Source organism: Piliocolobus tephrosceles, chromosome 17 (assembly GCF_002776525.5).
Source record: "Piliocolobus tephrosceles isolate RC106 chromosome 17, ASM277652v3, whole genome shotgun sequence".
NCBI classification, from domain to species: Eukaryota; Metazoa; Chordata; class Mammalia; order Primates; family Cercopithecidae; genus Piliocolobus; species Piliocolobus tephrosceles.
In genome coordinates, this window is record NC_045450.1 from 17,709,934 (window position 1) to 17,734,237 (window position 24,304).

The 24,304-nt window shown below is 40.3% G+C and overlaps 1 protein-coding gene across 5 annotated transcripts in view; it reads right to left on the reverse strand.

Annotated features, from left to right (window-relative positions):
- The window catches only part of SMG1 (SMG1 nonsense mediated mRNA decay associated PI3K related kinase), a 117,263-nt gene that overhangs the window by 22,828 nt on the left and 70,131 nt on the right, over positions 1-24,304 (reverse strand). For 4 of the 5 annotated variants that reach the window (XM_023189752.2, XM_023189751.2, XM_023189753.2 and 1 more), the window contains 20 exons: positions 20,912-21,160; positions 19,799-20,083; positions 18,537-18,681; positions 18,290-18,428; positions 16,161-16,391; positions 15,874-16,051; positions 15,143-15,304; positions 13,731-13,948; positions 13,373-13,527; positions 11,328-11,550; positions 8,214-8,460; positions 7,571-7,800; positions 5,713-5,961; positions 4,225-4,557; positions 3,882-4,100; positions 3,139-3,329; positions 2,241-2,413; positions 1,816-2,095; positions 778-1,050; positions 100-334 (listed from right to left, as the gene is read on the reverse strand). In XM_023189752.2, coding sequence (XP_023045520.1) covers positions 100-334; positions 778-1,050; positions 1,816-2,095; positions 2,241-2,413; positions 3,139-3,329; positions 3,882-4,100; positions 4,225-4,557; positions 5,713-5,961; positions 7,571-7,800; positions 8,214-8,460; positions 11,328-11,550; positions 13,373-13,527; positions 13,731-13,948; positions 15,143-15,304; positions 15,874-16,051; positions 16,161-16,391; positions 18,290-18,428; positions 18,537-18,681; positions 19,799-20,083; positions 20,912-21,160 — 4,415 coding nt within the window. The remainder of the gene's footprint in view (positions 1-99; positions 335-777; positions 1,051-1,815; positions 2,096-2,240; positions 2,414-3,138; positions 3,330-3,881; positions 4,101-4,224; positions 4,558-5,712; positions 5,962-7,570; positions 7,801-8,213; positions 8,461-11,327; positions 11,551-13,372; positions 13,528-13,730; positions 13,949-15,142; positions 15,305-15,873; positions 16,052-16,160; positions 16,392-18,289; positions 18,429-18,536; positions 18,682-19,798; positions 20,084-20,911; positions 21,161-24,304) is intronic. The other variant, XM_023189754.2, reaches the window with a different exon arrangement.

Here is a 24,304-nt window from a genome sequence, read left to right on the forward strand (position 1 = left end):
AACAAAAGTGGAAGTCAAATTGTTTTCCTGGATTAAAAAGATGAGAAAGACAATATTCAGTATCTGAAACAAACTAATATTTAAAATAAAAGTGCTCACCTGAAGTGAGGTATACACTCCATTGGCTAAGTGAACTGTCTCAGACGCTTCCATGGGGTTCGGGATGTCTAAGTCCTGTGGCACCAGGTGGCACTGCTTCAGTAACTGAACCAAGCAGGTGACGTTTCCGCTCATACTGCAGAGTTCCTCCAAGAACCAGGCTCCATCCCGAGAAGTCAGATCAACCAGCTGTTCTCCAGCACTTGACGCTGCACCCTCCATCATCAGGTTACGCCTACAAGAGATAAATATCTGTACAGTGAAACTTAAATGTATACACAAAACAAGGTAATTGGCCGGGTCAAGGCCATGCCTGTAATTCCAGCATTTTGGGAGGCCGAGGTGGGTAGATGACTTCAGGTCAGGAGTTTGAGACCAGCCTGACCAACATGGCAAAATCCCATCTCTACCAAAAAAATACAGGTGGCACACACCTGTAGTCCCAGCTATGCAGGAAGCTGAGGTTGCAGTGAGCCAAGATCGTGTCACTGCACTCCAGCCTCGGCATCAAGAGTGAGACCCTGTCTCAAAAAACAAAACAACCAAGATAACTAAAATCTGAAAAGCAAGCAAGCAGCTATAACACTGGGCAAGACTAAGGAAAGCAAAAGAGAATTTTAGGTTTGGGATTAAAAATAAGACACAGGAAATGGTCCAATATGAAGTTGGCTAACTCACCTTGTAAGGGTACAAAGGGCAGAAATAATAACACTTGCTAGACTCAAAGATCCTTCTTCTCCATTCTCATGAAGGAAAACTTTAATGCAACGTTCAATTTCTTTCAACTGATCTTCACAAACTGGCACAGTAACAGCTTCCTGTTTTAAGCGTTCCACTTGTCTAATAAGTCTGCTGTTGATGTCTGCTGCATACCGCTGCAGGGTCATTTCAGTGGCAGTGATGAACTGACACACTGTTGGGGGTGGCTGGGGAGCATACTGCATTTCATATCTATAAACATAAGAAAGAAGTGCTTGTTTATAACACAACCACCCCCAACATACAAAAGAATATTGTATTTAATCTTCAAACACACCTTGAAAAGTAGAAATCATTATTTACATTTTACAGATGCTTAAGCAATTTCCTAAGAGCACTTGTTGATGACTGTGACAGAATCAACATTTGAGTCCAGGCACTATTGCTCATACCCCGTAATCCTAACACTTTGGGAGGCTAAGGCAGGAGGATCGCTAGAGGTCAGGAGTTCAAGACCAGCCTGGGCAACATGGCGAAACTCCATCTCTACAAAAAAATATAAAAATTTTTCAGGCATGGTGACAGACGCCCATGGTCCCAGCTACTTGGGAGGCTGAAGTGGGAGGATCACCTGAGCCCAGGGAGGTCGAGGCTGTAGAATACAACTTTGCTTCCACTCCCAATAAGAAATAAAACTGGCTGGGCACAGTGGCTCACACCTGTAATCCCAGAACTTTGGGAGGCCCAAGTGGGCAGATCACGTGGTCAGGAGTTCAAGACCACCCTGGACAATTCAGTGAAACCCCATCTGTACTAAAAAGACAAAAATTAGCCGGGCGTGGTGGTGGTGTAGTCCCAGCTACTTGGGAGGCTGAGGCAGGAATCACTTGAACCTGGGAGACAGAGGTTGCAGTGAGCCAAGATCATGCCACTACACTCCAGCCTGGGTGACAGAATGAGACTCCGTCTCAAGAAAAAAAAGAAAGAAAGAAAGAAAATTAAGCACTATCAACTTACTTCCTGTACAGCTCTTGACAACGCTCTACTGTGGTGTTACAGATGAGCTCTTCCATCCAGGTCTTCCACTGTTCAATTCGATGCTTCTGAAATATGGCCTTTGGATACTGCAGAGCCACGGTTGCATAGTGGTGCAGTTGTTCCAGACAGCCACGGAGCACAGAGCGCCTCTGCTGCAGGAGAGCACCAACCTCCCCCTCCAGCTGCTCGCATTGGCTAATCAAGTGGGCCTGGCCAGCATTCTGCAGAAAGGCTGTTGCTGGCACGTAACTTGGAGGACCTTTTGGTAAAAGACAGTATTAATCACAGTAAAACAGTGTCAAGTCAGCTGTCACTAAAAGCAAGCACAAACCAGGACCCCACCCAAAAACACGACTATAAAACTCATAGTTTCACATGTGAATCTATAATAAGTCAACCCATACCAAGGTCCATTTGTGTGCTTATCTCTTGAAGCAAGCTTGCAAGCTGTGTTGCTTCTAAATTATTGAATGCAGCCTGATAATGTGTTATCCATTGTTCAAATTCATTCAGCTTCACCTGGATTGCTTCCTGAACAGCTCTTTGCTGAGTCTGTAGTTGGGTGTGTTCAGAATACCTAATCAGGGGGACACAAACAAAATCAAAAGATTTATTGATGTTTTCTTCCACATACTTTCCTACCCTGGAATGTGCTCATACATGGACTGTCCGGTATGCTCCTTGTCCATCTTGAGGGCCCCCTTCAAAGGTCCCTTACTTCTGTTTTTCCTGACCCTGTGATTCTCTCAACTATGCTCACGACATTTTAATTAAAACTACCACATCTGCCAAGTTTTGGGTTCCCTGAAGGTTAGAAACTGATGCTTGACAGATCTTTGTAATCTGAGAGCCTCATGCAATGCTTAACACTTTCATATTCAACTACCCTTTACTAAGCACCTGCTGTGTATAAGATTCTTTCAGTTAACCATCCTATTTAATACTTAACTCAGTGAGGTAGATGAAGTAGCTGTCATTGTACAAATGAGTAAGGACTCAGATACAATAATGGTAATAAGAAAACCAAAACCCAGATTTTCTGATTCCAAGTTTTGTGTTCTAACCACTACACCCACCTATCTCCCATAATTAGTCATTCAAACAGTTAAGTTAAATAAAATCAAAGTGGAAAATTTCACTGAATTTTTGTTTACTAACACTTTGAAGTTGCAGTCACTGAGACAGCTTTTATCATTTACGTGAGTTGTTACAGTAATTCTAATCCCTACTGATAACGTTTATATAAATATGAAAATTCTAATTAACGGCACATATTTAGAAGAATTCAACACTGTTTTAAACCTGTGTTGCAGAGTGTGAGAAGGATGATCCACCCCTTCAGCTCCTTCTAGAAACTCTATTTCCTCCAGAAGTTTGCCCTGTAGTTTTTCCACATCTGTCAGTTGCTCCTGCAAGCTTAGGTATTCATCTAAGCTACTGTCCAACTTGGGAAGCACAATAAGCATCTCATCTCTATTCTTAAACCAGTTCACCTGTAAAAAGATATTACCATTAGGAAGATTCTTACAGGGTCTATTGTGAGACATGACAGCGTCAGAAGAACAAATCTCTACAAAACCCCAAAGAGCTGATGCATTGCCTCCACTGTACAAAGACAACTAACGTGTTCAAGTTTACACAGGCGTAAACTGACAGGCTCAATCTCATAATACCATGTATTAATAGTTGCCAGTGTCACCCAGAACAAGATTGGCATCCCTGGCTACCAGATGGGGAAGGGAAGCTATCTAATTAAAGAACATTTACAGTCATCACTGGTAAACATCATTTCATTAATTAAGAAATATAATGTTTTCAAATCATGAACCCACCTCTTAGGAGTGTGGAATGTAACTGTGCATGTTTGTGTGGAAGAATTACCTAATAAAAAGATAACATCAAATTGCCACATTTAACTGCCATTTCAACAGTATACATTAGTCTTGCCAAAAAATTAGAGAAACAATTTGACTCAACATTTTGATGAGCATGTTTACTCTATTAATAAAAAGAAGACAAGGACTTATTCTGTCACTGGGCTTCACCTTAATCTCAGCTACTCTGGAAGAAAACAGGCTGCGGGTGATCTCTCGCTCCATCTCTCTCTTGCTCTGCTTGCTCTCGGCCTGCTGACCGCCTCCACCATAGACAGCACCAGCAAACCCGGCCTCGCCTCCTGCCGTCCAGTCCACCAGAGGGTCGTACACAAAGGCCTCCAGCAGCGTCAGCAGGGTTTCTCTGCCACGCCGCATAATGTGTAAAACCTGTTTTCAGGAGAGTTTTTAAAACAAGGTCTGCCACAAGTTTCATCACTAAAGTGTGTTTTTTATTCCACAGGTTTTGCTTATTTAACAAGTACACTAAAAGGGAGAAGAGAAAACAGCATACCTGCTCACATGAAAGCCTAAATACACCTTCTACTCCAGTTACACCCAGTGCTGTTTCAATGTTTTGTGTCATTCGAAAAGGTACTTTCTCAGGAACTCTAAGGCTTTTACCTTGAAAAGACAAATCATTATATTTTTGCCCTTTCACCAAAAAACATTTGGCCCTCATAAATGTAAAGTTTACTTTTATTTTACCTTTTTCAAAGCACACATTGTAATCTATGTGAACAACTTCTCCAGTCGTCATATCTATGAGAACGTTATCCAGATGTCTGTCTCCAAGGCCAATTATGTATCCAACCATAGACATGACTGCAGTAGATCTTGCATAAGACTAAAAGAAAGGAAATGGGGGCAGCAAGTGAAACATCATTAAGAAATTCCCCTCCAACATGGACGTGATACTATAAAATTTACAAAGCACCATAAACCTACTCCTTATTTTAAAATAAATCAGCAAATAAAAAGCATTCCTCAAGGCTACTGCATGTGGTCATGCAGGCATACAACACTGTAGACCTGATTGGTCCTAATCAGCTATCAGGATGCTGGATTTAAAAAAAACACAAACAAAAAAGCTTTTCTTCAGGCTTCCTAGTTTGTCCCTTTCTCAATTTTTTATTCTTTTTTTTTTTTAAATAAAAAAAAAAGACAGTTTCGCTCCTGCCGCCCAGGCTGAAGTGCAGCGGTGCAATCTCGGCTCACTGCAACCTCCACCTCCTGGGTTCAAGTGATTCTCCTGCCTCAGCCTCCCGAGTAGCTGGGATTACAGGCACCCGCCACCATGCCTGGCTAATTTTTTTTTTTTTTTTTTTTTTTTTTTGTATTTTTAGTTGAAACAGGCTTTCGCCATGTTGGGCAGGCGGGTCTCGAACTCTTGACCTCAGGTGATCCACCCATCTCAACCTCCAAAAGTGCTGGGATTACAGATGTTAGCCACCATGCCCAGCCTCTTTTTTAAAATTTAAATATTGATTAAAAAAATTTTTTTTCCTTCCAACTTTTTATTTTAGGTTTAGAGGGACATGTGTAGGTCTTTACGTGGGTAAACTGCATGTCACTGGGGTTTGGTGTACACATTATTCTGTCACCCAGGTAGTGACCCAACAGGTATTTTTTCCTACCTCACCTTCCTACTGCCCTCCACCCTCAAATAGGCCCCAGTGTATGTTGTTCCCTTCTTTGTGTCCATGTGTGTTCAATGTTTAACTCCCACTTATAAGTGAGAACATGCGGTATTCGCTTTTCTGTTCCTGTGTTAATTCACTTAGGATCTCCTTTTCATTTCATCCATAACTCTTTCCCCATCCTGCCCTAGGACACAGTCATGTTCATGCCTTTGTAACTGTAATATTAAACTCAAATATAGGTCTGAAACTACCAAGTCTGGAGGGACAGAGGAAGAAAGGGAAGGAGGACAAACAAGATAGGTAAGAAGGTAGCAGGCAAAAGAAATACTACTGAGTATAGTCTAAAACAAAGCACATACCTGTGTAACTCTCCACCATTCATCAGGTGTTGTGCAAGATGACCAGAGCTCTTTGGCAAGGAGATTCGGGGGTGTGGCCTCCATTAACTCTTCCAATACAGCCTTCATTACATGAAGAGGCCAATCCCGACGGGATACATCCAGGCTAAGCCCAACTGTTTTCAAAGCAGGGCCAATTTTACTGTAATAAAGTTCACTAGGACGGGGTACAATTCCAGGATTCTGAGGAGTTTGGTAGGAATCTTGGGCCTTAAGAAAAAACAAATTTTTAAAAAAAGAAAAGATCAATTTTATATAAGGAAAAAGAGTGCCTTTTATATGTAAGACAGAATTTTTAAAAATGATTTTTTCAGTAGCATTCTCTCATTACTCAGCTAAATTTCATGTATTAATACAAAATAGCTAATTCTTCTGGACTACGGACCTTTCTTATAATATACACCTTTTAATTAGGCCCATTCACTTTATTGAAAAATCGGTCTACTGTTTAATTTTCTTGAGGTTCAATTCGAAACTAAACACTCAAGTTACTTTCTTCTTTATAATACAGAATTCAGTTTACAATTATAGTTCATAATTTATGCACATACTTCATTCTTCACATGACTTAATCAATAATATAAAATTAACAACAGAAATTCAAAAACACATTACATGAGAATTTAGATAGCCCTTCTCTTATTACTATTTCGAAATTATCCTTCCATAACAGTTCTGCAGTCTCCTGTGCCTAGGTTTAAAACTTGACTCCTTTCAAACTCTTGCTCTTTTCCCCTACCTACCCTAATCAGAAGCATTTTCTTTAGCTAGATGTGGGATCCTGAAGATAAGACTGTATAAAATTTATCTCAGTATCCTAAGAGCTTAGTACTGTTCCTAGCATATATTAAGCACTCAGATACATGGCTAAAATATATTCTAAATTAAACTCCTAGTCTAAATCAAAGCAGAAAATTCACAGATACAAAATAGGATGCCATGGTGATTAATTTCAAATTTAAAGTTGCTTCTTATTTATAAATATAAAAGAACCTGGGTTTTAAAGCAATTATTTACAAATTTAATTTAAAAGAATGATAAATCCAATAAAAACATTAAGCTGTAAATTATCAAGTTACTGAGTCATGAACAACCACACATTCCCCTTCTCCAAATCTGTCTCAAGTTAAGATAAACCCAATGCCATCATTTTTGCCTCTTACATAACTAGTTTTGGCTGGGTGTGGTGGCTCATGCCTATAATTCCTGCACTTAAGGAGGCTGAGGTGGGAGGAATACTTGAGCCCAGGAGTTCAAGGCGGCAATGAGCTATGATCATACCACTGCATTCTAGCCTGGACAACAAAGTAAGACCCTGTCCCTTTAAAAAACAAAACAAAACAAAAAAGCAAACAATTTTATTTTTATAAAAGGTACCTCAAGGCCAGAGGCGGTGGCTCATGCCTGTAATCCCAGCATTTTGGGAGGTCGAGGCAGGTGAATCACTTGAGGCCAGGAGTTCAAGACCAACCCGGACAACATGGCAAAATTCCATCTCTACTAAAAATACAAAAATTACCCAGTTGTGGTTGTGCACCCCCCATAGTTCCAGCTACTTGGGAGCCTGTGGCAGAAGAATTGCTTGAACCTGGGAGGCACAGGTTGCAGTGACCCAAAACCACACCACTGCACTCCAGCCTGGGCAACAGAGCAAGACTGCGTCTCAAAAAAAAGTACCTCAAAAATACTTTCCTAGGGACCTCAAGTCTTTTCCTTCTTTAACCGCTTATAAACATGCAAAAATGGTCTAGTAAGCCTAGAAGCATTTCACACAATAACAGAGAATAGACTAATACACTGCGTTGATGATTTAATCAACCTTTTGTGCTTGTAAGGCAGCTTCCCGTTGTTGCCATCGTTTGTAAAGACCAAATAAGGGTGTGGCTCCATCTACCCACTGGATTAGTCCCGATCTTGTTCCTAGTGGTGTTACAGAATAGTGTCGAGCATGGAACCGGGGTGTTTCTTGGCGATTAATTGTAGCAAACATGGTATTCACAATAGATAGGAATTGCATTATTCTCTCATCCAGATGTAAATCCTCCAGTCCTATGAAAACAAAATTAAAATAGCTAGGATAGGTGATTAAACAGGGTTGGGAGCATACCACTCCTCTTTTTTAACTAGCAATGGCAGTCAAAAACTGACAGTCCATGAGGCACACTGAGAGCATTAAATAATTCTATTTTGGGACAAGATATTGGCAGTAGATATTAGCATTATTAGCTATACCTCACTTGTCCTGCTTGTACAAGTTCATACACAAAGTGGGGGTGGAAAATCTTTCTGCACAGCATCCAACCACTATCCTTCAAAAGCACATAAGACATAGGGCACTGCAGGCTAATAATAACATACAGAAATTCGCCTGAAATAATCTCCTACCATATACACCCACACTCACACAAAGCATCAGTAAAACTAATACTCTTCTGAAAAACGGAGTAAGTCTTAAATCCTACCTTTGAAAAGATAAGGATAGCTCTTCCCGTCTGATCCAAGAAAGAGAAGTTTCTTTGGCTTGGTTTTAGTCGGTAAGATTGTGATGGTTCCGCCCACACTATGGATTGTGACAGTGTCTCTGGCTGAGACTTCCCCAGGAAGAGCAATTTCAGTGTTAGTCATGGCAGCCAACCATGGACTGATTTCTTCAAGACGCAAGATGTAACTTGCACGTTTCTGTGCTCTCTGTTGCAAACTTAGCATTATCTATATTCATAAGATGGGAGAAACAAATTTACATTAGATTAGAACACTTATTTTCTTCCACATTCAATCTGGCATAAAAGTAAATTTTAGGCCAGGGGTGGCAGCTCATGCCTATAATCCCAGAACTTTGGGAGGCTGAGGTAGGCAGATCACTTGAGTTCAGGGGTTCAAGACCAGCCTGGGCAACATGGAAAAACCCCATCTCCACAAAGAATACAAAAATTAGTCAGGCACAGTGGCTTATGCCTGTAGTCCCAGATACTTGGGAAGCTAGGGCAGGAGAAGAGCATCACTTGAGCCCAGGAGGCAGAGGTTGCAGAGACCCGAGATTACGCCACTGCACTCCAGCCTGAGTGACAGAGGCAGACCCTATCTCAAAAACAACAACAAAAGTAAATTTTAAAATCCATACAACTATCTGTTGTTGTAATTTCTATATTTAACTCAGTGCTGGGATCTGGGCAATCCTGGATAGGTTAACACCGGTGGCTGATATGTACTATAGGATTCTTACTTTGTTAAGACTCTTTCTTTTCCTCTGTCCAAACAAGCAGTGAAATCACAGGAAATAGAAGGAAAACGCTGCTGTGGTCATCACCCAATTTGGGGCTTTTAGCAAACTATTAATAATTCCCCAGTGTTGAGCTATGTATGCGCAACACTAAAACAATCCAGTCCTTGCAATAGGTACAGCTAGCAGTCAGCTGTCAGGTAGACAAACCTTTAAAAAGTCATCTGCAAAGTTATTAACATTAAATTACAAGAAAAAATGAGGCTCAATATACTCTTATCAAACTGGAGAAGAGGAAAATCTGGTGAATTTCTAAGAAACTTAACAAAACTGAAGAAAAGGCAAAGACAAGAAAGAACATTTTTAAAAGAGAAGTAACCATTTAGGTCTGACCATTTGAGGTTTGCAGAAAAGCCCCATAATACTTTCTAATAATCACAGGGAACATGCAGCAAACTCAATAATATGCACCCAAATTAACAAATTCTGGACTCCGCTTCCATGTGAAAAAATGTAAAGCAATCTTTAGCAAGTTCTGTTCATAAAAAGAAAAAAACCAATTGGAAACACCCCAAGTGCTCAATGACAAAAGAATAAACTGTGGTATTTTCACATAACAGATCATTGTTTAGCTACACAAACACACACAAAAAAATCACTGAATTATTTTAAAACTTAATAGCGATCCAATATGGTAGTAAAAAATGTAGACATGTACATACAATACGATCTTATTCGTAGAAGTTCAAAAACGGGCAGAAACTAAACAATGTCATTTAGAAATGCATCTATAAACAAAAACTATTTTTTAAAAAGTACATAGGGATTAATTAAAACTCAGAAAACTGGTTGTGGGTGGAGAGATATAATTAGGGAGAGAAGTAGGACCTCTATAAAGTTTAATTTCTTTAGATAATTCCTTTTTTTTGAGCTGTACTATATCTAAAAGAGAGACACAGGTATTCTTAATTTTTAAAATTATTCTTTAAAATGTACAAAATCATTTAAAATTTTTCTGTGATTTATTATACACACACACACACACACACACACACACACACACGTGCACGCACACACAGGGTTTACAGGGTTTCCTCCTATATCCTCTTCTGATTTTCTAACTTGATTTACTGAAAGAGAAACAAAGAAACAAGAAACTGGTCTTAGAACACAAGAAGACGCAGGCCAGGAGTGGTGGCTCACACCTGTAATCCCAGCAATTTGGGAGGCCGAGGAGGGTGGATCACTTCAGACCAGGAGTTCGAGACTAGCCTGGCCAACATGGTGAAACTCCATCTCTACCAAAAGTATAAAAATTAGCCAAGCGTGGTAGTGCATGCCTGTAATCCCAGCTACACGGGAGGCTGAGGCAGGAGAATCACTTAAACCCGGAAGGCAGAGGTTGCAGGGAGCCAAGATTGTGCCACTGCACTCCAGCCTGGGCAACAGAGTGAGACTCCATCTCACAAAAACAAGCAACACCCCCCCCCCCACCCACCTACACACACACAAGGAAACTCGAGTTTTGGCAAGAACACATAATAAACTTCATCCTTCATGTTAGTTTTCTTTCTTGTACTTCTAGCTCTTCTAGCTATTTGCTCTGAATTTAGCACCTTGCATTTGCTAAAGTTGGCTGTACTTTTTGTTTCTACATGTATCTTTTAATAGCTTTCTCATTGCTCCAGTTCAGTAAGGAAATCAGTTAGGAGCAATAAAGGTAAGACACAGAGAAAAGAGGGAGGGAGAAGGAACAGCTGCAGCTACAAAGTAATAAGCTCCCCCAACTAATGGTGTTATTTGCTAGAAAAGATAAAGACCTAAGAGAATATAGAATTAAGAAAACCAAAACATAAAAGATAAGGATTCTCAAATATGTTCCATGAAGCATATGTGGAACTGATTCCAGAACAACTACTTATAAAACTTTATGTTGTTATAGGTGACTATTTTATCTATTAGAAATACTGAATGCTCTTCTCATGAAAAACTACATAGGCACAAGGTTAAATTTCTTATCTTTTATGAGGCAAATAAAGTAGGCAACCAGTATTTAGCTCAGGGTCACAGCCCCTTCCTTGGCTAATTTCTTCATCTGTTGTTCACTGGTGTGAGCCTTCCATACATGAAAGATCGGGCACCTTTACCATCCATCCCCCTTTTCCCACTGATTTCCAAATTCTTAAACAGAAACACTTACTTCTATATTGCTTATAAGCAACACTGGCCACAGGCTGCCTTCTACAGGCTTATAAAATCTCTTACATTCCAAGTAAGGAGTCCACTTATTTAAATTTCGTATCTTATGGGAACTGTGATGTGCCATTTCAGTAGCATGCTTGGGATTATTCTCTACCTCTTTAAATGGAATCCAGCTGCTCCCAGGCTTTGCAGGGTTCGATGGTGTCTTCAGTTTTTCCAGGGCATTTTCAATGGCATCACCATAGTTATCCTGAAACCATTTTTCATGAGGTGTTTCTGCAGGAGCCGCTGTGATACTCCTCACGTGCTCCAAAGCAAATACGATGGGCTTCATCAAAGCTGTGTGCTTCTCCCGCATGATTGCAATTTTCTCTTCTCTGACCAAGAAGTATTTTTATTCAAAAACTTAAATGTGTACATTAAAGTTTTACACAAACACGGAACAATTTAAATATATCAACTGTCAAGTAAACATTACCAAGGAATAAATCTAAATAAAGCAATAACATATTCACAAAGTAAATTACTAACAAAGAATTTTGTTTTTTGAGACAGGGTTTTGCTTTGTTGCCAGGCTGGAATGGAGTGGTGCAATCTTGGCTCACTGAAACCTCCACCTCCCGGGTTCAAGCAATTCCTCTGTCTCAGCCTCCTGAGTAGCTGGGACTACACACGCGCGTGCCACCACGCCCAGCTAATTTTTCGTATTTTAGTAGAGACGGGGTTTCACCATGTTGGCCAGGATGGTCTAGATCTCCTGACCTCGTGATCCGCCTGCCTCGGCCTCCCTAAGTGCCAGAATTACAGGCATGAGTCACCACGCCCGACCAATAACTATTTTTTGTTTTTTTAAAAAATGCAGCTCATAAAAGAGGCAGCTCCTCTTTTCAACGAATTAAATGATGCAGGGAAAATGCAATATCAACATGCAAAAGAATGAAGCAGTAACTCAAAATGGATCAAAGACCTAAACATAAAAGCTAAAACTACAAAACTCTTAGAAAACATAAGGGAAAGGTTTCATGACACCAGATTTGGCAATGATTCCTTGGATATGGCATCAAAAGAACAGACAAATTAAATTGAGCTACACCAAAATTAAAACTTTTGTAAATCAAAAAATGCTATACACTATGGAGAGAATGAAAAGACAGCCCACAGAATGGCTGCAAATATTTGCAAATCATGGATCTGATAAGGGTTAGTTAGTAGCCAGAATACATAGAGAACTCCTACAATTCAACAATAAAAAAAAAAACCCAATTAAAAAATGGGCAAAGGATTTGTAATGACATTTCTCCAAAGACATGCAAATGGCCAATAAACACATGAAAGGATGCTAAACATCTAGTCATTAGGAAAATGCAAATCAAAACCACAATAAGATACCACTTCGCATCCATCACTACAGCGATTGTCAAAAAAAAGAAAAGAAAAGAAGTGTTGCCATGAAAAGAAAAGAAGTATTGTCAAAAAAAGAAAAGAAAAGAAGCCCTCATGCATGGCTAGGATGGTGCAGCCACTGTGGAATGGTGCAGCCACTGTGGAAAAGTGTGTTGGCACCTCAGTAAGTTAGAAGTAGAACTGCCATACAATTCAGCAAATCCACTGGATCATCCACAAAATATACACGAAATTCATATAAAATAATAGAAAGCGGGGACTCAGATACTTGTACACCAATGTTCATAGCAGCACTGCTCACAGAGCTAAAATGGAGAAGCAACCCAGCTGTCCATAAACATAAGGATGGGCAAAACGTGGTGTATCCATACAATATTATCCAGCCATTTAAAAAAATGAAATTCTATCACATGTTACAACGTAATAAACCTTCAGGCCATTATTCTAAGTATAAAAAACCAAACACGAAAGGATGGATACTGTATGTTTCTACTTCTATGAAGTAGCTAAAATAGGCAAATTCATAGAGACGGCAAGTAGAATAGAAGTGGCCAGGAACTGAGGTGAGGGGGAAATGAAGAGATAATCTTTAATGACTACAGAGCTTCTTGTTTAAGATAATGAATAAATTCTGGAAATGGACTGTCATGACGGTTGTACGATATTGTGAACATATTTAATGCTCACTGAATTGTGCACTTAAAAATGATTAAAATAGTAAATTTTATGTTATACTTTGACACATTAAAAAAAGAGGCGGCTTCACTATCTCAGGACAAGTGTATGAAAACATACTTGCGTAAGGTGTTGTTGTTCTGGACTCTCTTGACCTCATCTTCGAGCTGCTGAATTCGTCTCAGGACATACATGTGTTGTTGCAGCAGAACTCCCAGCCAGAGCTCATCCCAGAGCACAGTGACCCTGCGCAGTTCAGCCACGAGCATCTGAACCTGCATACACGGTACACCCAAACAGCTCATCTACAAGCCTACCCACAGCACAGCTCTTCAAACACTGGATTTCATAAGTGTGTGCAATTTGTGCTCATTATACAATTAGAGAACCCTGACTAGTGATTGTCAATACAGATTGGCAAAAGCAACTTTGATTATTCTATGAAAAATTCTCCTACAACATGTGAGTTTCTTTGTACCTGTAACACCATGGTTGGATTTGCAGAGGACAGCTTATCTACAATTTTGCTGTAACAATCCTGCATCATGGCTTGGTCTTCATTTAATCCACTTTTAGGTTCATCCTTATTGCTATCCTGAGATGCAGGAGGACTTCCTCCCTCACATTCAGAAACCAGCAATTCTTCTCCTTGAATATTGCCAAGTAAAGTTGGAATTGCAGTGGAAAATTTATTTCCTATAATGAAATAGGAGAACAAGGAATACTTTGAACATTTCTCCCATGTGCATATGCTGAGTTAGGGAAAACACTCATAATCTATTTGACTCAAGAGCACTCATTGAACTGATTTGCCTTCCATGCATTGAATTGATTAAAGATTGTGGATATTCTGCCTTTTTATAGGTTGAGCTTTCATACTTACTAATACTACAAGCTAATGGAAGATACAAAGGAGAAAGATAGTAAGTGTTTAACAAATAATGTATTCTTCAAGCCAGAGTTCAAAACTTGGTATAATCCTTTCTCTTTTTTTTTTTCCTTTGGAAACAGGGTCTAGCTCTGTTGCTGAGGTTGGAGTACACTGGCACAACCTCGGCTCACTGCAACCTGTCTCCTGGGTTCAAGTGATTCCTATCTCTCAGCCTCCTGAATAGCTGGGACTATAGGTGTGTGCTACCACACCCAGCTAATTTTTTGTATTTTTTTAATAGAAACAGGGTTTCACCATGTTGTCCAGGCTGATCTGGTCTCAAACTCCTGGCCTCAAATGATCCACCCTCCTCGGCCTCCCAAAGTGCTGGTATTACAGGTGTGAGCCACCGCACCTGGCCAAAACTTTGGTACAATTCTTATCTACCAGTAACGGCTCAGTGAGCCTGGCAGAGTTACTCCATTTCTCCACGTCTTGGTGGAGGTCAAGGCTACAGGTAATGTGTAAAGCACATGTCCTGGTGTCAGATACATAGTAGTTACTCCTTCAATAAATGCTAATTATTACTATTAAAAACCTATAGCCAGGCGCAGCAGCTCATGTCTGTAATCCCATCACTTTGGGAGGCCGAGGTAAGTGGATCACCAGGTCAGGAGTTCAAGACCAGCCTGGCCAAGATGGTGAAACCCCTACTCTACTAAAAGTACAAAACTTAGCCGGGCGTGGTGGCACGTGCACATAATCCCAACTACTTGGGAAGCTGAGGTAGAGAACTGCTTAAACCTGGGAAGCAGAGATTGCAGTGAGCTGAGATGGCACCACTGCACTCCAGCCTGGGCAACAGAGTGAGACTCCATTTCAAAAAAGAAAAAAGAAAAAAAAAAAAAGCCTACAAACTCTAACGACTCTGGAACATAAGGCTTAAAAACTTTGACCTAACTAAAATTACTGGCACAATAACTTATACTTAAAAGTAGCAATATTTGAATATTCCATACCTGAAGCCTGGGATTCACTACTAAGCGATATGGTACCCACTATTGCAGGATACAATATGAGATGTGGGGAATCTTGAGCCACGCGGCAGAGAAGGTTACAAATACTTTGGCGCACGTACACTTCAGGGTGGTTTAAGCGTGAGAAAAGTTGCGGAATAATTCCTTCAGGATAAGAAGAAAGAAAGACGTTTTAAAGTTATTTAAAACCATGAAGAAACTATCAGCATCGTAGATCAAACAGATAAAACCTGATGTGTGTCAGCATTAGTACAAATTTTAAGAGTTCAGATTTCTCCCTGTGATAATAAAGAACCACACATAACAGTTCTTGATTTGCAAGTCTGGTTAAGGTTGGTTTAGATACAGAGCTGTAATCAAAGTCCAGGGCAACTCAAAAATGTTGTGGAGAAATGTATCTTCTGTGAATGCCTACAAACAAGGCAGACACAGACAAATTTTACAGAGGGTATATAAAACCTTTTGAAAATTATTCACCATCCTCTCCAAAATTCATTTTGTATATAAAAAGCTCCTGCCTTTCAGCTTCCCATTTCTTGGAAAGGTGGGAGGTAAAGTCCTAGCGATGTAACAAGCAGTGCAGGGTGTCCTAGGAACTTAATCTGGCTGTTCTTTTACACATTCAAATAATAAACATAAGGAAACCACTTTTTAAAATCTTATATATCCTAATGAGAAACAATTTTTCCAGAAACATTTTATGCAGTTGTCACCTCTCCACGGTGCAGTGGGTGTTGTCTCCAAGCCGTGCTCCAGATACTGCCGAAGCTCACCAGCGTGCTTCACGAGCAACCGCAGCAGGCGCAATGTGGCCATCACGATCACGTCATCAGTGCTCTGTTCCGCTCTGTGACTTAAATGCAGCCTAGGGTCATCCTCATCTAAAGGAATCTAACAGTGAAAGATGAGGGGAATAAAAAAGAAAACAACTCAGAACACTACTTTTGTTTAATAAGAAAAAGTTTCCAAATCAATTTTCTTAGAACACTGTGCTACATACTTGACCAGCGTTGAGTTTAAGGAAAGTAAAGTATGCACTGCAAGAGAGTTTGTATAGGCTGAATATTCTATCTACAACTTTCCTCCACACTTTAATAACTCCTTCAGTTGCACTTTCATCAAGTTCTGAAAGCCATGGGCAGCTTGATATCAACTGACGCCAGATAACATCAACCATGTCATCTTCTTCATTATCCTCACTCTCTGTTATCTGAAGGGTTATATCTTCATCCTGAAAAGAAATTGTGCACAAAATTCTATTTTAAATACAAATTGAAAAGGAAAAAGGTATGCAATTTGACTATCATGAAAACATTCTTCTCATATATAAAATTATCCCAAATTTAGTGTTATATAAACTAAGTCAATGTCAGTATGCTTCTCTTCATGATACATTTACTAATATGAAGCCAATGAAGAAGAATACAAGCATTTAGCAAATATTAGACTTTTCTGGGGTTTCATTGTACTTTAAAGGCTTCCAAGTTACAATACAGTATTCCGCCTGCAGAAATTTTTTTTTTTCCTTGTGACAAAGTCTCATTCTGTCATCCAGGCTGGAGTGCAATGGCACGATCACGGCTCACTGCAACCTCTCTGCCTCCCAGCCTCCCAGGTTCAAGCGATTCTCATGCCTCAGCCTCCTGAGTAGCTGGGATTACAGGCACACACTACCACACCCTGCTGCTTTTTCATGTTTTTAGTAGAGACAGGGTTTCACCATGTTGGCCAGGCTGGTCTCAAACTCCTGACCTCAGGTGAGCTGCCTGCCTCGGCCTCTCAAAGTGCTGGAATTACAGGTGTGAGCCACCGTGCCCAGCCTATGCCTGCAAAAAATTAAGCACAATCTGCTCAAAAGTTTGAAGCTGAATGTACACAGAATACATATACTAAACCTCATTCTCTTCAGAGTACTGTGCATGTACCAGACACCAGCTTAGGTAGAGACTTAGATACGCTGCTGTTTACAGTAAGAACTGATCGATATAGCTTAGCTTGGCAAATAAAATCCATGCCTTTGAGGACTGCAACTAAATAACATATTGCTTTGGCATTCTAGAATTGACGGAGCTCTGAAGGGAGAGAGTGTGAATTCTAAGATCATCTAGTCCATTTTCAACACTGGCTGCACATTAGCATCACTTAGTAAGTTTAAACACACACACACACACACACGTCTCATTCAGAATAAATGGGGGTAAGTTTCATGCACTGGCATATTTTAAAAGCTCATAACCAAGGGTTAAGAACTACAATTTCTGATAAGAGTAATTTAAAAAGAAATTTAGTTTACCTACAATGAACTTCACTTATTAATTTTTTCTTTTGAGACAGTCTCACTCTGTCACCCAGGCTGGAGTGCAGTGGTGCGATCTCACTGCAACCTTCAAGTGGTTCTCCTCCCTCAGCCTCCCGAGTAGCTGGGATTACAGGCATGCACCACCACATCCTGCTAATTTTTGTATTTTCAGTAGAGATGGGGTTTTTGCCATGGCCGGCTGGTCTCAAACTCCTGACCTCAAGTGATCCAACCACCTCGGCCTCCCAAAGTGCTGGGATTACAGGTGTGAGCCACCATGCCAGGCCAACTTCATCTACTTTTAACAGGACTCTAAGGAAATGCCTTATTTTCTCAAAAGAAGTATATTCTTCTTAGAAAAATATAACTCAGGCCGGGCGCGGTGGCTCAAGCCTGTAATCCCAGCACTTTGGGAGGCCGAGACGGGCGGATCACGAGGTCAGGAGATCGAGACCATCCTGGCTAACACAGTGAAACCCCGTCTCTACTAAAAAAATATACAAAAACTAGCCGGGCGAGGTGGCGGGCGCCTGTAGTCTCAGCTACTCGGGAGGCTGAGGCAGGAGAACGGCGTGAACCCGGGAGGCGGAGCTTGCAGTGAGCTGAGATCCGGCCACTGCACTCCAGTCCCGGCGACAGAGCAAGACTCCGCCTCAAAAAAAAAAAAAAAAGAAAAATATAACTCATTTTCATCTTAAAACGCAGAAGTGTTTGTTTACAACAACAATTGGTAAGCCCCATTCAATATTTTATCAAATATATATGATCAATTTTCTCAAAATCAATGATTTGGAGTAGCAGTCTTGCCCCAAGCACCATGTTTTCCTTGCCTGAATCCCCGCTGGCCGACATACAGCCTGTCCAAGAATACCATATATTCTCTCTTTCTCTTCCTCAGTTATAGTGTCTGGAAGCAGATTCTGAACTTCAGATTTTTCTCTAGGCAACAGACGAACACCTTCTCCCTGACTATAAAAATGAACAAGTTATCAGTATTTTAGCTACCAAAACTTTACCATATCAGCAGACATTTAAATATCTATTTATGCAATGCATAAACTATACATTTAAACATACCTGGCATTGTCAACCACCTTTCTGCCCCACCTATAAGCCCAGCTGGCCAACGCTGCCCAAGATTTGGCTACTTCAGGTGCCTGTACTGAAGATAGGTGATACAATTGTCCCAAAATGAAGTCAGGTTCTCCAACTCCAATATGCACTGCCATAATGGACAAAAAATAATTATAATAAAAGAACTCAACAATGTAACATTCATAAATTCCTAATGACACTCCCATTAGCATGTTAGGTTTTTATCTGCAAACAATCAAAAGTTCCATAATATTACTGTACAAAACTTGATAAGGCACAAATATGAATTCTGTTGTCTAAAAGGTTGGTATGTCGAAATGAATTCATTAGCTTCCCAAGTAAGATTATATTATCTCCTGTGGAAGACATCAACGTCTTTTATGACACTGAACACTGTAAACAGTCAGGTGTCAGCTGTGCTGTAGAACGTCTTGCATTATGAATCTGACTGGCTATCTCCTCATGATCAGATTCACTTTAATCATTCTGGCAAAAATAATAAATAGGTGATGAGTATACCATTTCATTCATACAGACTCATGAGGCAAACATCTTTATTCCATTGTTAGAGGTGAAGACACTGCCTGCTATAGTGCATTTGCCAAGATGAAGATTTATGATGACAAGACAAATCCTTTACGAATATCAAGACCTTATCAAAATTATTAACACCAATGTAAGTAACTAAACTCTCAGATTTCAGAACAACAAAATTAAGGTATACTCTCATGTTTCAGCAACGAAAATCATCTCCCAAATTTTCTCTCAAATTTTAAAAACAGGGGAATGGTGCCTTCTACAACAGGCACTCAAACATGGAAAGACTCAACTACCCTATCTGTAAGGTATCTTTCTGTTACTAGCACTAGCATCAGAATGGGAAACTTGAATCTTTCTATAGTTTCTGTGTTCCACCAATCAATACGAACACAAGTAACTATTTTAAACCTTTGTTGCTCCTTCTATTGTGAGGTGAAATTTTTTGGTATGAGGGGCATGATTTTATTGTCAGCAAAAACATCTAAGTCCATAAAAGCAAACAGCCTGGGGGCAGAGTTCAGTGACTTCCAAAATGGCATTCAATCCTAAATATGTTTTAGTTATTTCCCAACAATAAAATAAACTCAATTTCCACAGTTACACTTTTTATGGAAAATTATAGCCAGCATAACATTATAAACTTTAAAACAGAAAAAAAAATAACTTCTAAAATTAATATTCTAAAGCTAACAAAGAAACGCTACCTGTAGATTCACTCTCAATCCGAGGATACTCTTCTTCCATCGTATTAACAGATGGCAGTTCTATTAAAGTGAGTATGTTTTTAGACAAAGTAGAAAGACCTGTGAAGTTCTGTTGGTGCTGAGATCTGTAAACCTGTTTCAGCTGTCCTGAAATCTCTTTCCATTCTGCCTGGATCCATTTAGCCAGTGTCAGAATTGACTTAGCAACTGCATATTCAGCTTTTGCAGACTTGCAGAAAGATATGGCACAAGAACTCAACATTTCCATGGCATGAGTTGACTGGCCTACAGAAAACCACAAAGTCAGAACTTAGAAACCTTAAAAGCAAATGATGGAGGGAGGCACTTGGGTTAGAAAACAAACAAAAATGCAAATGACTGACATTATTTCAGTGTAAAATAATCAACTTTAAAAAATAGAGACAGGACCTCACCATGTTGCCCAGGATGGTTTTAAACTCCCGGGCTCAAGCAATCCTATTGCCTCAGCCTCCCAAAGTGCTGAGACTGCAGGCATGAGCCACTATGCCCAGCCAAAATACTAAACTTTTTTTTTCTTTTGAGACAGCGTTTCGCTCTGTCACTGAGACTGGAGTGCAGTAGCACAATCAGGGCTCACTATAGCCTCAACTTCCCAGGCTCAAGCAATTTTCCTACCCCAGCCCCTCAAGGAGTTAGAACTACAGGCATGTTCCACCACACCCCGCTAATTTCTTTGAATTTCAGTATAGCTGAGGTTTCACTCTGTTGCCCAGACTGGTATCAAACTCCTAGGCTCAAACAATCCTCCCATCTTGGCCTATCAAAGTGCTCGGATTGTAGGCATGAGCACCTGGCCCAAAATAGTAAAGTTAAAAAAAACATGTAAAATCAGTGATCAGTGATCTCTGGAAGTATTTCTTACTGTAATACATTGCAACAAAATTCTTTTAAAACCACAGAATTACAAAGGTAAGTCAGTAACAAGCAACTTATTATTCAGGATGCAAATATTCTTCAACAGATGGAAATGATCAACTTTCCTATTATTACCTTATAACATACACACACAGCAACATTCATATACATGATTTTTATTATACTCATGTATTAACCATAATTAATTTTACTAACCTGCTGTATATAGCAATTTTGTTTTCTCAATATCAAGTTCAGGCCCCCATTTTTCATCCACTTGACCTTGGGTTGATAGTTTTTTAAAATGTTGGACTAAATCTTGTGCAGTGGTGGTCTTTCCCAGCTGAACTTCACTGCACTGTGCCAGCAGTCTTGTTGCAAGGGACACATTCCCTCGTTTTCTAGCAAATTTTGCTGCTGTTAGACCTAATTCCATAAGATGGCTTCTAATTGGGACTGTTTGTTCTGAGGAGAAGAAAACATTTTATTAGACCCTGATTTGTCTAAACCAGACTGCATGGAAACATGGCCAAAAAATTATTCCCCAACTATCCCTCTTCCATACCACCTTCCGAAACAAAGATAACTCATCCTCAAATCCCTAGCAGCTAGCATAGTGCTTGAGATACAATGAACAGGTTTTGCTAAATTAAATGTGTACAATGAAGTCAAGTCATTCATTTCAAGAAATTTCTTTTTAGTTTCTGAATCTTTGGCAAAAAGCCTGGGCCAAAGGGTAGGAAAAGCAAGGAAGCAGGGAAGGCTAAATCATCCCCCCGCACTTCTTCTTTAACTACCCTCTGCCCTACAACCATTCTCTTGGTTTTCTTTCTACCTTGCTGAAGAATCCTCAGTCCCTCTCTTCCATCACTCATCTATTAAACACTGGTGCTCCCTGGACTCAGTTCTAGGCTCTCTACTCTTCCCACTGCACACTCTCCCTGGACATCATCATCTTTTCCTGTGTCTTCAATTACCACAGAAACGCTGACAACCGTTCAATCTTCACCCAGACCTGACATCTGAATCCCACCTGCCAACTGGTCACCTACACTCTATTTATTTCAAGAGGGCTTCCACTAATGTCAGTGATGCCAAATGGAGTTCATTTTCTACCACCCTCCAAATCTTTTACTCCCTTTTTCCATTTTCCCCTTCTCAAGGAAGGGCACAGGATCAGCCGGCTGCCTGTGAAAGTACTTGGCCACCATCACAGACTTTACTTTCAACCCTCATAGCCCATTTGCTTTTTCCTTCCCCTACTGCCACCCTAGTCACCCTTTTTAGCAGAGACTTCAGCCTAACTTAGGTCCCTTTGCCCCCATTCTTATACTCTTCTAATCCATTTTCCAACTTGCAAGTGAAGTGACATTACACAAAGGGTAAATCTGAACATTTAACTTCCCTGCTTAAAAGCCTCTGATGACTTCTCACTGCCATTCTGACAATTCCAAACTCCCGAATTTGGCTTGTTACTGATGCCTTCCAGCATTCATTTCCAATCCCAAACTCATCTAGTGCTCTATCTCTCCCTACTCTCTCTTAGGTGAACTGAGTCATCTAAGAATCATTATTTTCTCTGGCCTGCACACATGCTTTTTCTAACCAAGTCAGCCTGCCTTCTTCCTCATCTTTATCTTCCTTAACTCTCGGCTTAAATGTTACTTCCCCACAAGTCTTTTTCTGATTCCTAGGATTAAATCAGGTACACTCATTATTTGCTATTCCTTGTTGTGGGTTTTTTTGTTTGTTTTTTGAGACAGGGTGTCACTCTGTCACCCAGGCTGGAGTGTAGTGACATGATCATAGCTTGCTGCAGCCTTCATTTCCCAGGCTTATGCAATCCGTCCCCCCTCAGCCTCCTAAGCAGCTGGGACTACAGGCACATGCCACCATACCCGGGTGAATTCTTTTTTTGAGATGGAGTCTCGCTCTGTCGCCCAGGCTGGAGTGCAGTGGCGCGATCTTGGCTCACTGCAAGATCCGCCTCCCGGGTTCACGCCATTCTCCTGCCTCAGCCTCCTGAGTAGCTGGGACTACAGGTGCCCACCCCCATGCCCGGCAAATTTTTTTGTATTTTTAGTAGAGATGGGGTTTCACTGTGTTACCCAGGATGGTCTGGATCTCCTGACCCCATGATCCACCCGCCTCGGCCTCTCAAAGTGCTGGGATTACAGGCGTTAGCCACCGCACCTAGCCCACAGCCAGGTGCTTTTTAAAACTCTTCGATTAGAGACAGGGTCTCGCTATATTGGGTCGCCATGATTGATGTCCGTTTTCCCTGCCAGAATCTACAATCTCCTTGATCACCATTATATCCCAACATAGAGCAGTACCTGGTACAAAGCACATTTGATCAATACTTGCTGAATAAACAAATAAAAAAGAAGAGGAATGGAGTTCTTTCTCTGAATATAACTGATGGTTACTGACTTTTCTTCTCAATTTAAAAACTTATGTGATATAAAAAAAGGACTGGCTGGGCACGGTGGCTCATGCCTGTAATGCCAACTACTCAGGAGGCTGAGGCTTGAGAATCACTTGAACCTGGGAGGCGGAGGTTGCAATGAGCCAAGATAGTGCCACTGCACTCCAGCCTGGGCAACAGTCAGACTGTCTCCAAAAAAAAAAAAAAAGGACCGGAAAGGAGATGAGGGTACTTGTGAAGCCATACTATACGACACGCTCTGTTCTAGGACTTTTATATACCTTGTCTCATCTCTTCATCTCATATAATCCTTACAAGTATCTCAAAAGTGGGGTAATCCCCATATAATTGAAAAGGAAAGCAGTTCCGAAGTTCAGTGATTTGCCCTAAGGTTCCCCAATCTGCAAACATCAGGCCAACAATCCAACCCCAGTTATGTTTGGCAGTGAAGGACCAGTTGAGTCACAGCTGCAAGTAACCACCTTGCAGTACAAGTCCCTATCTTGGCTGTTAGCTTATGTTGACATTTAACACTCAAATTTACTCAGTAACACCAACTATCACGTTTTCCACTAAAACTCCACAGCATTCTGGCAACTTCTCTATTTTAGAGCAATAAAGTAAATTGTTAGCATCCCTTTGACATATAAATATTTACACAAATAGCAATTCTCTAGCCATTTATTTGGAGTATTTAAAACCCAATATGCACAGTACATTTTATGTGACAAAGAACTTATGTTCAGAATACAAAAATAAGTCTTATGTCTTCATTAAAAGTGGGTGAAAAATTTGAACATTTGAAAACTAAAATACACAGTAGCCACTATGCAAATGAAAATACACTCAACATCATTAATCATCAAGAAAATGTAAATAACACTATGAGATAATAATCACTACATATGCACCACAGTGATTAAAATTTTTTCAAGTTAAGCCACGTGACTCAACAAGGCGCATTCACTCAAGAGAAACATAAATATACGTCCACTCAAAGACTTGCACATGAATGTTGAGAGCAGGTTTATACTTAATAGCCCAATGTGAAAAAACCCCAAAATCTATCAAAGGATGAAGGGAGAAATAAACTGGTATATACATATAAAAGAATACTACTCAATAACAAAAAGGATTGTATTCCTGATACATACACTATGGGTGAACCTTAAAAATATCAT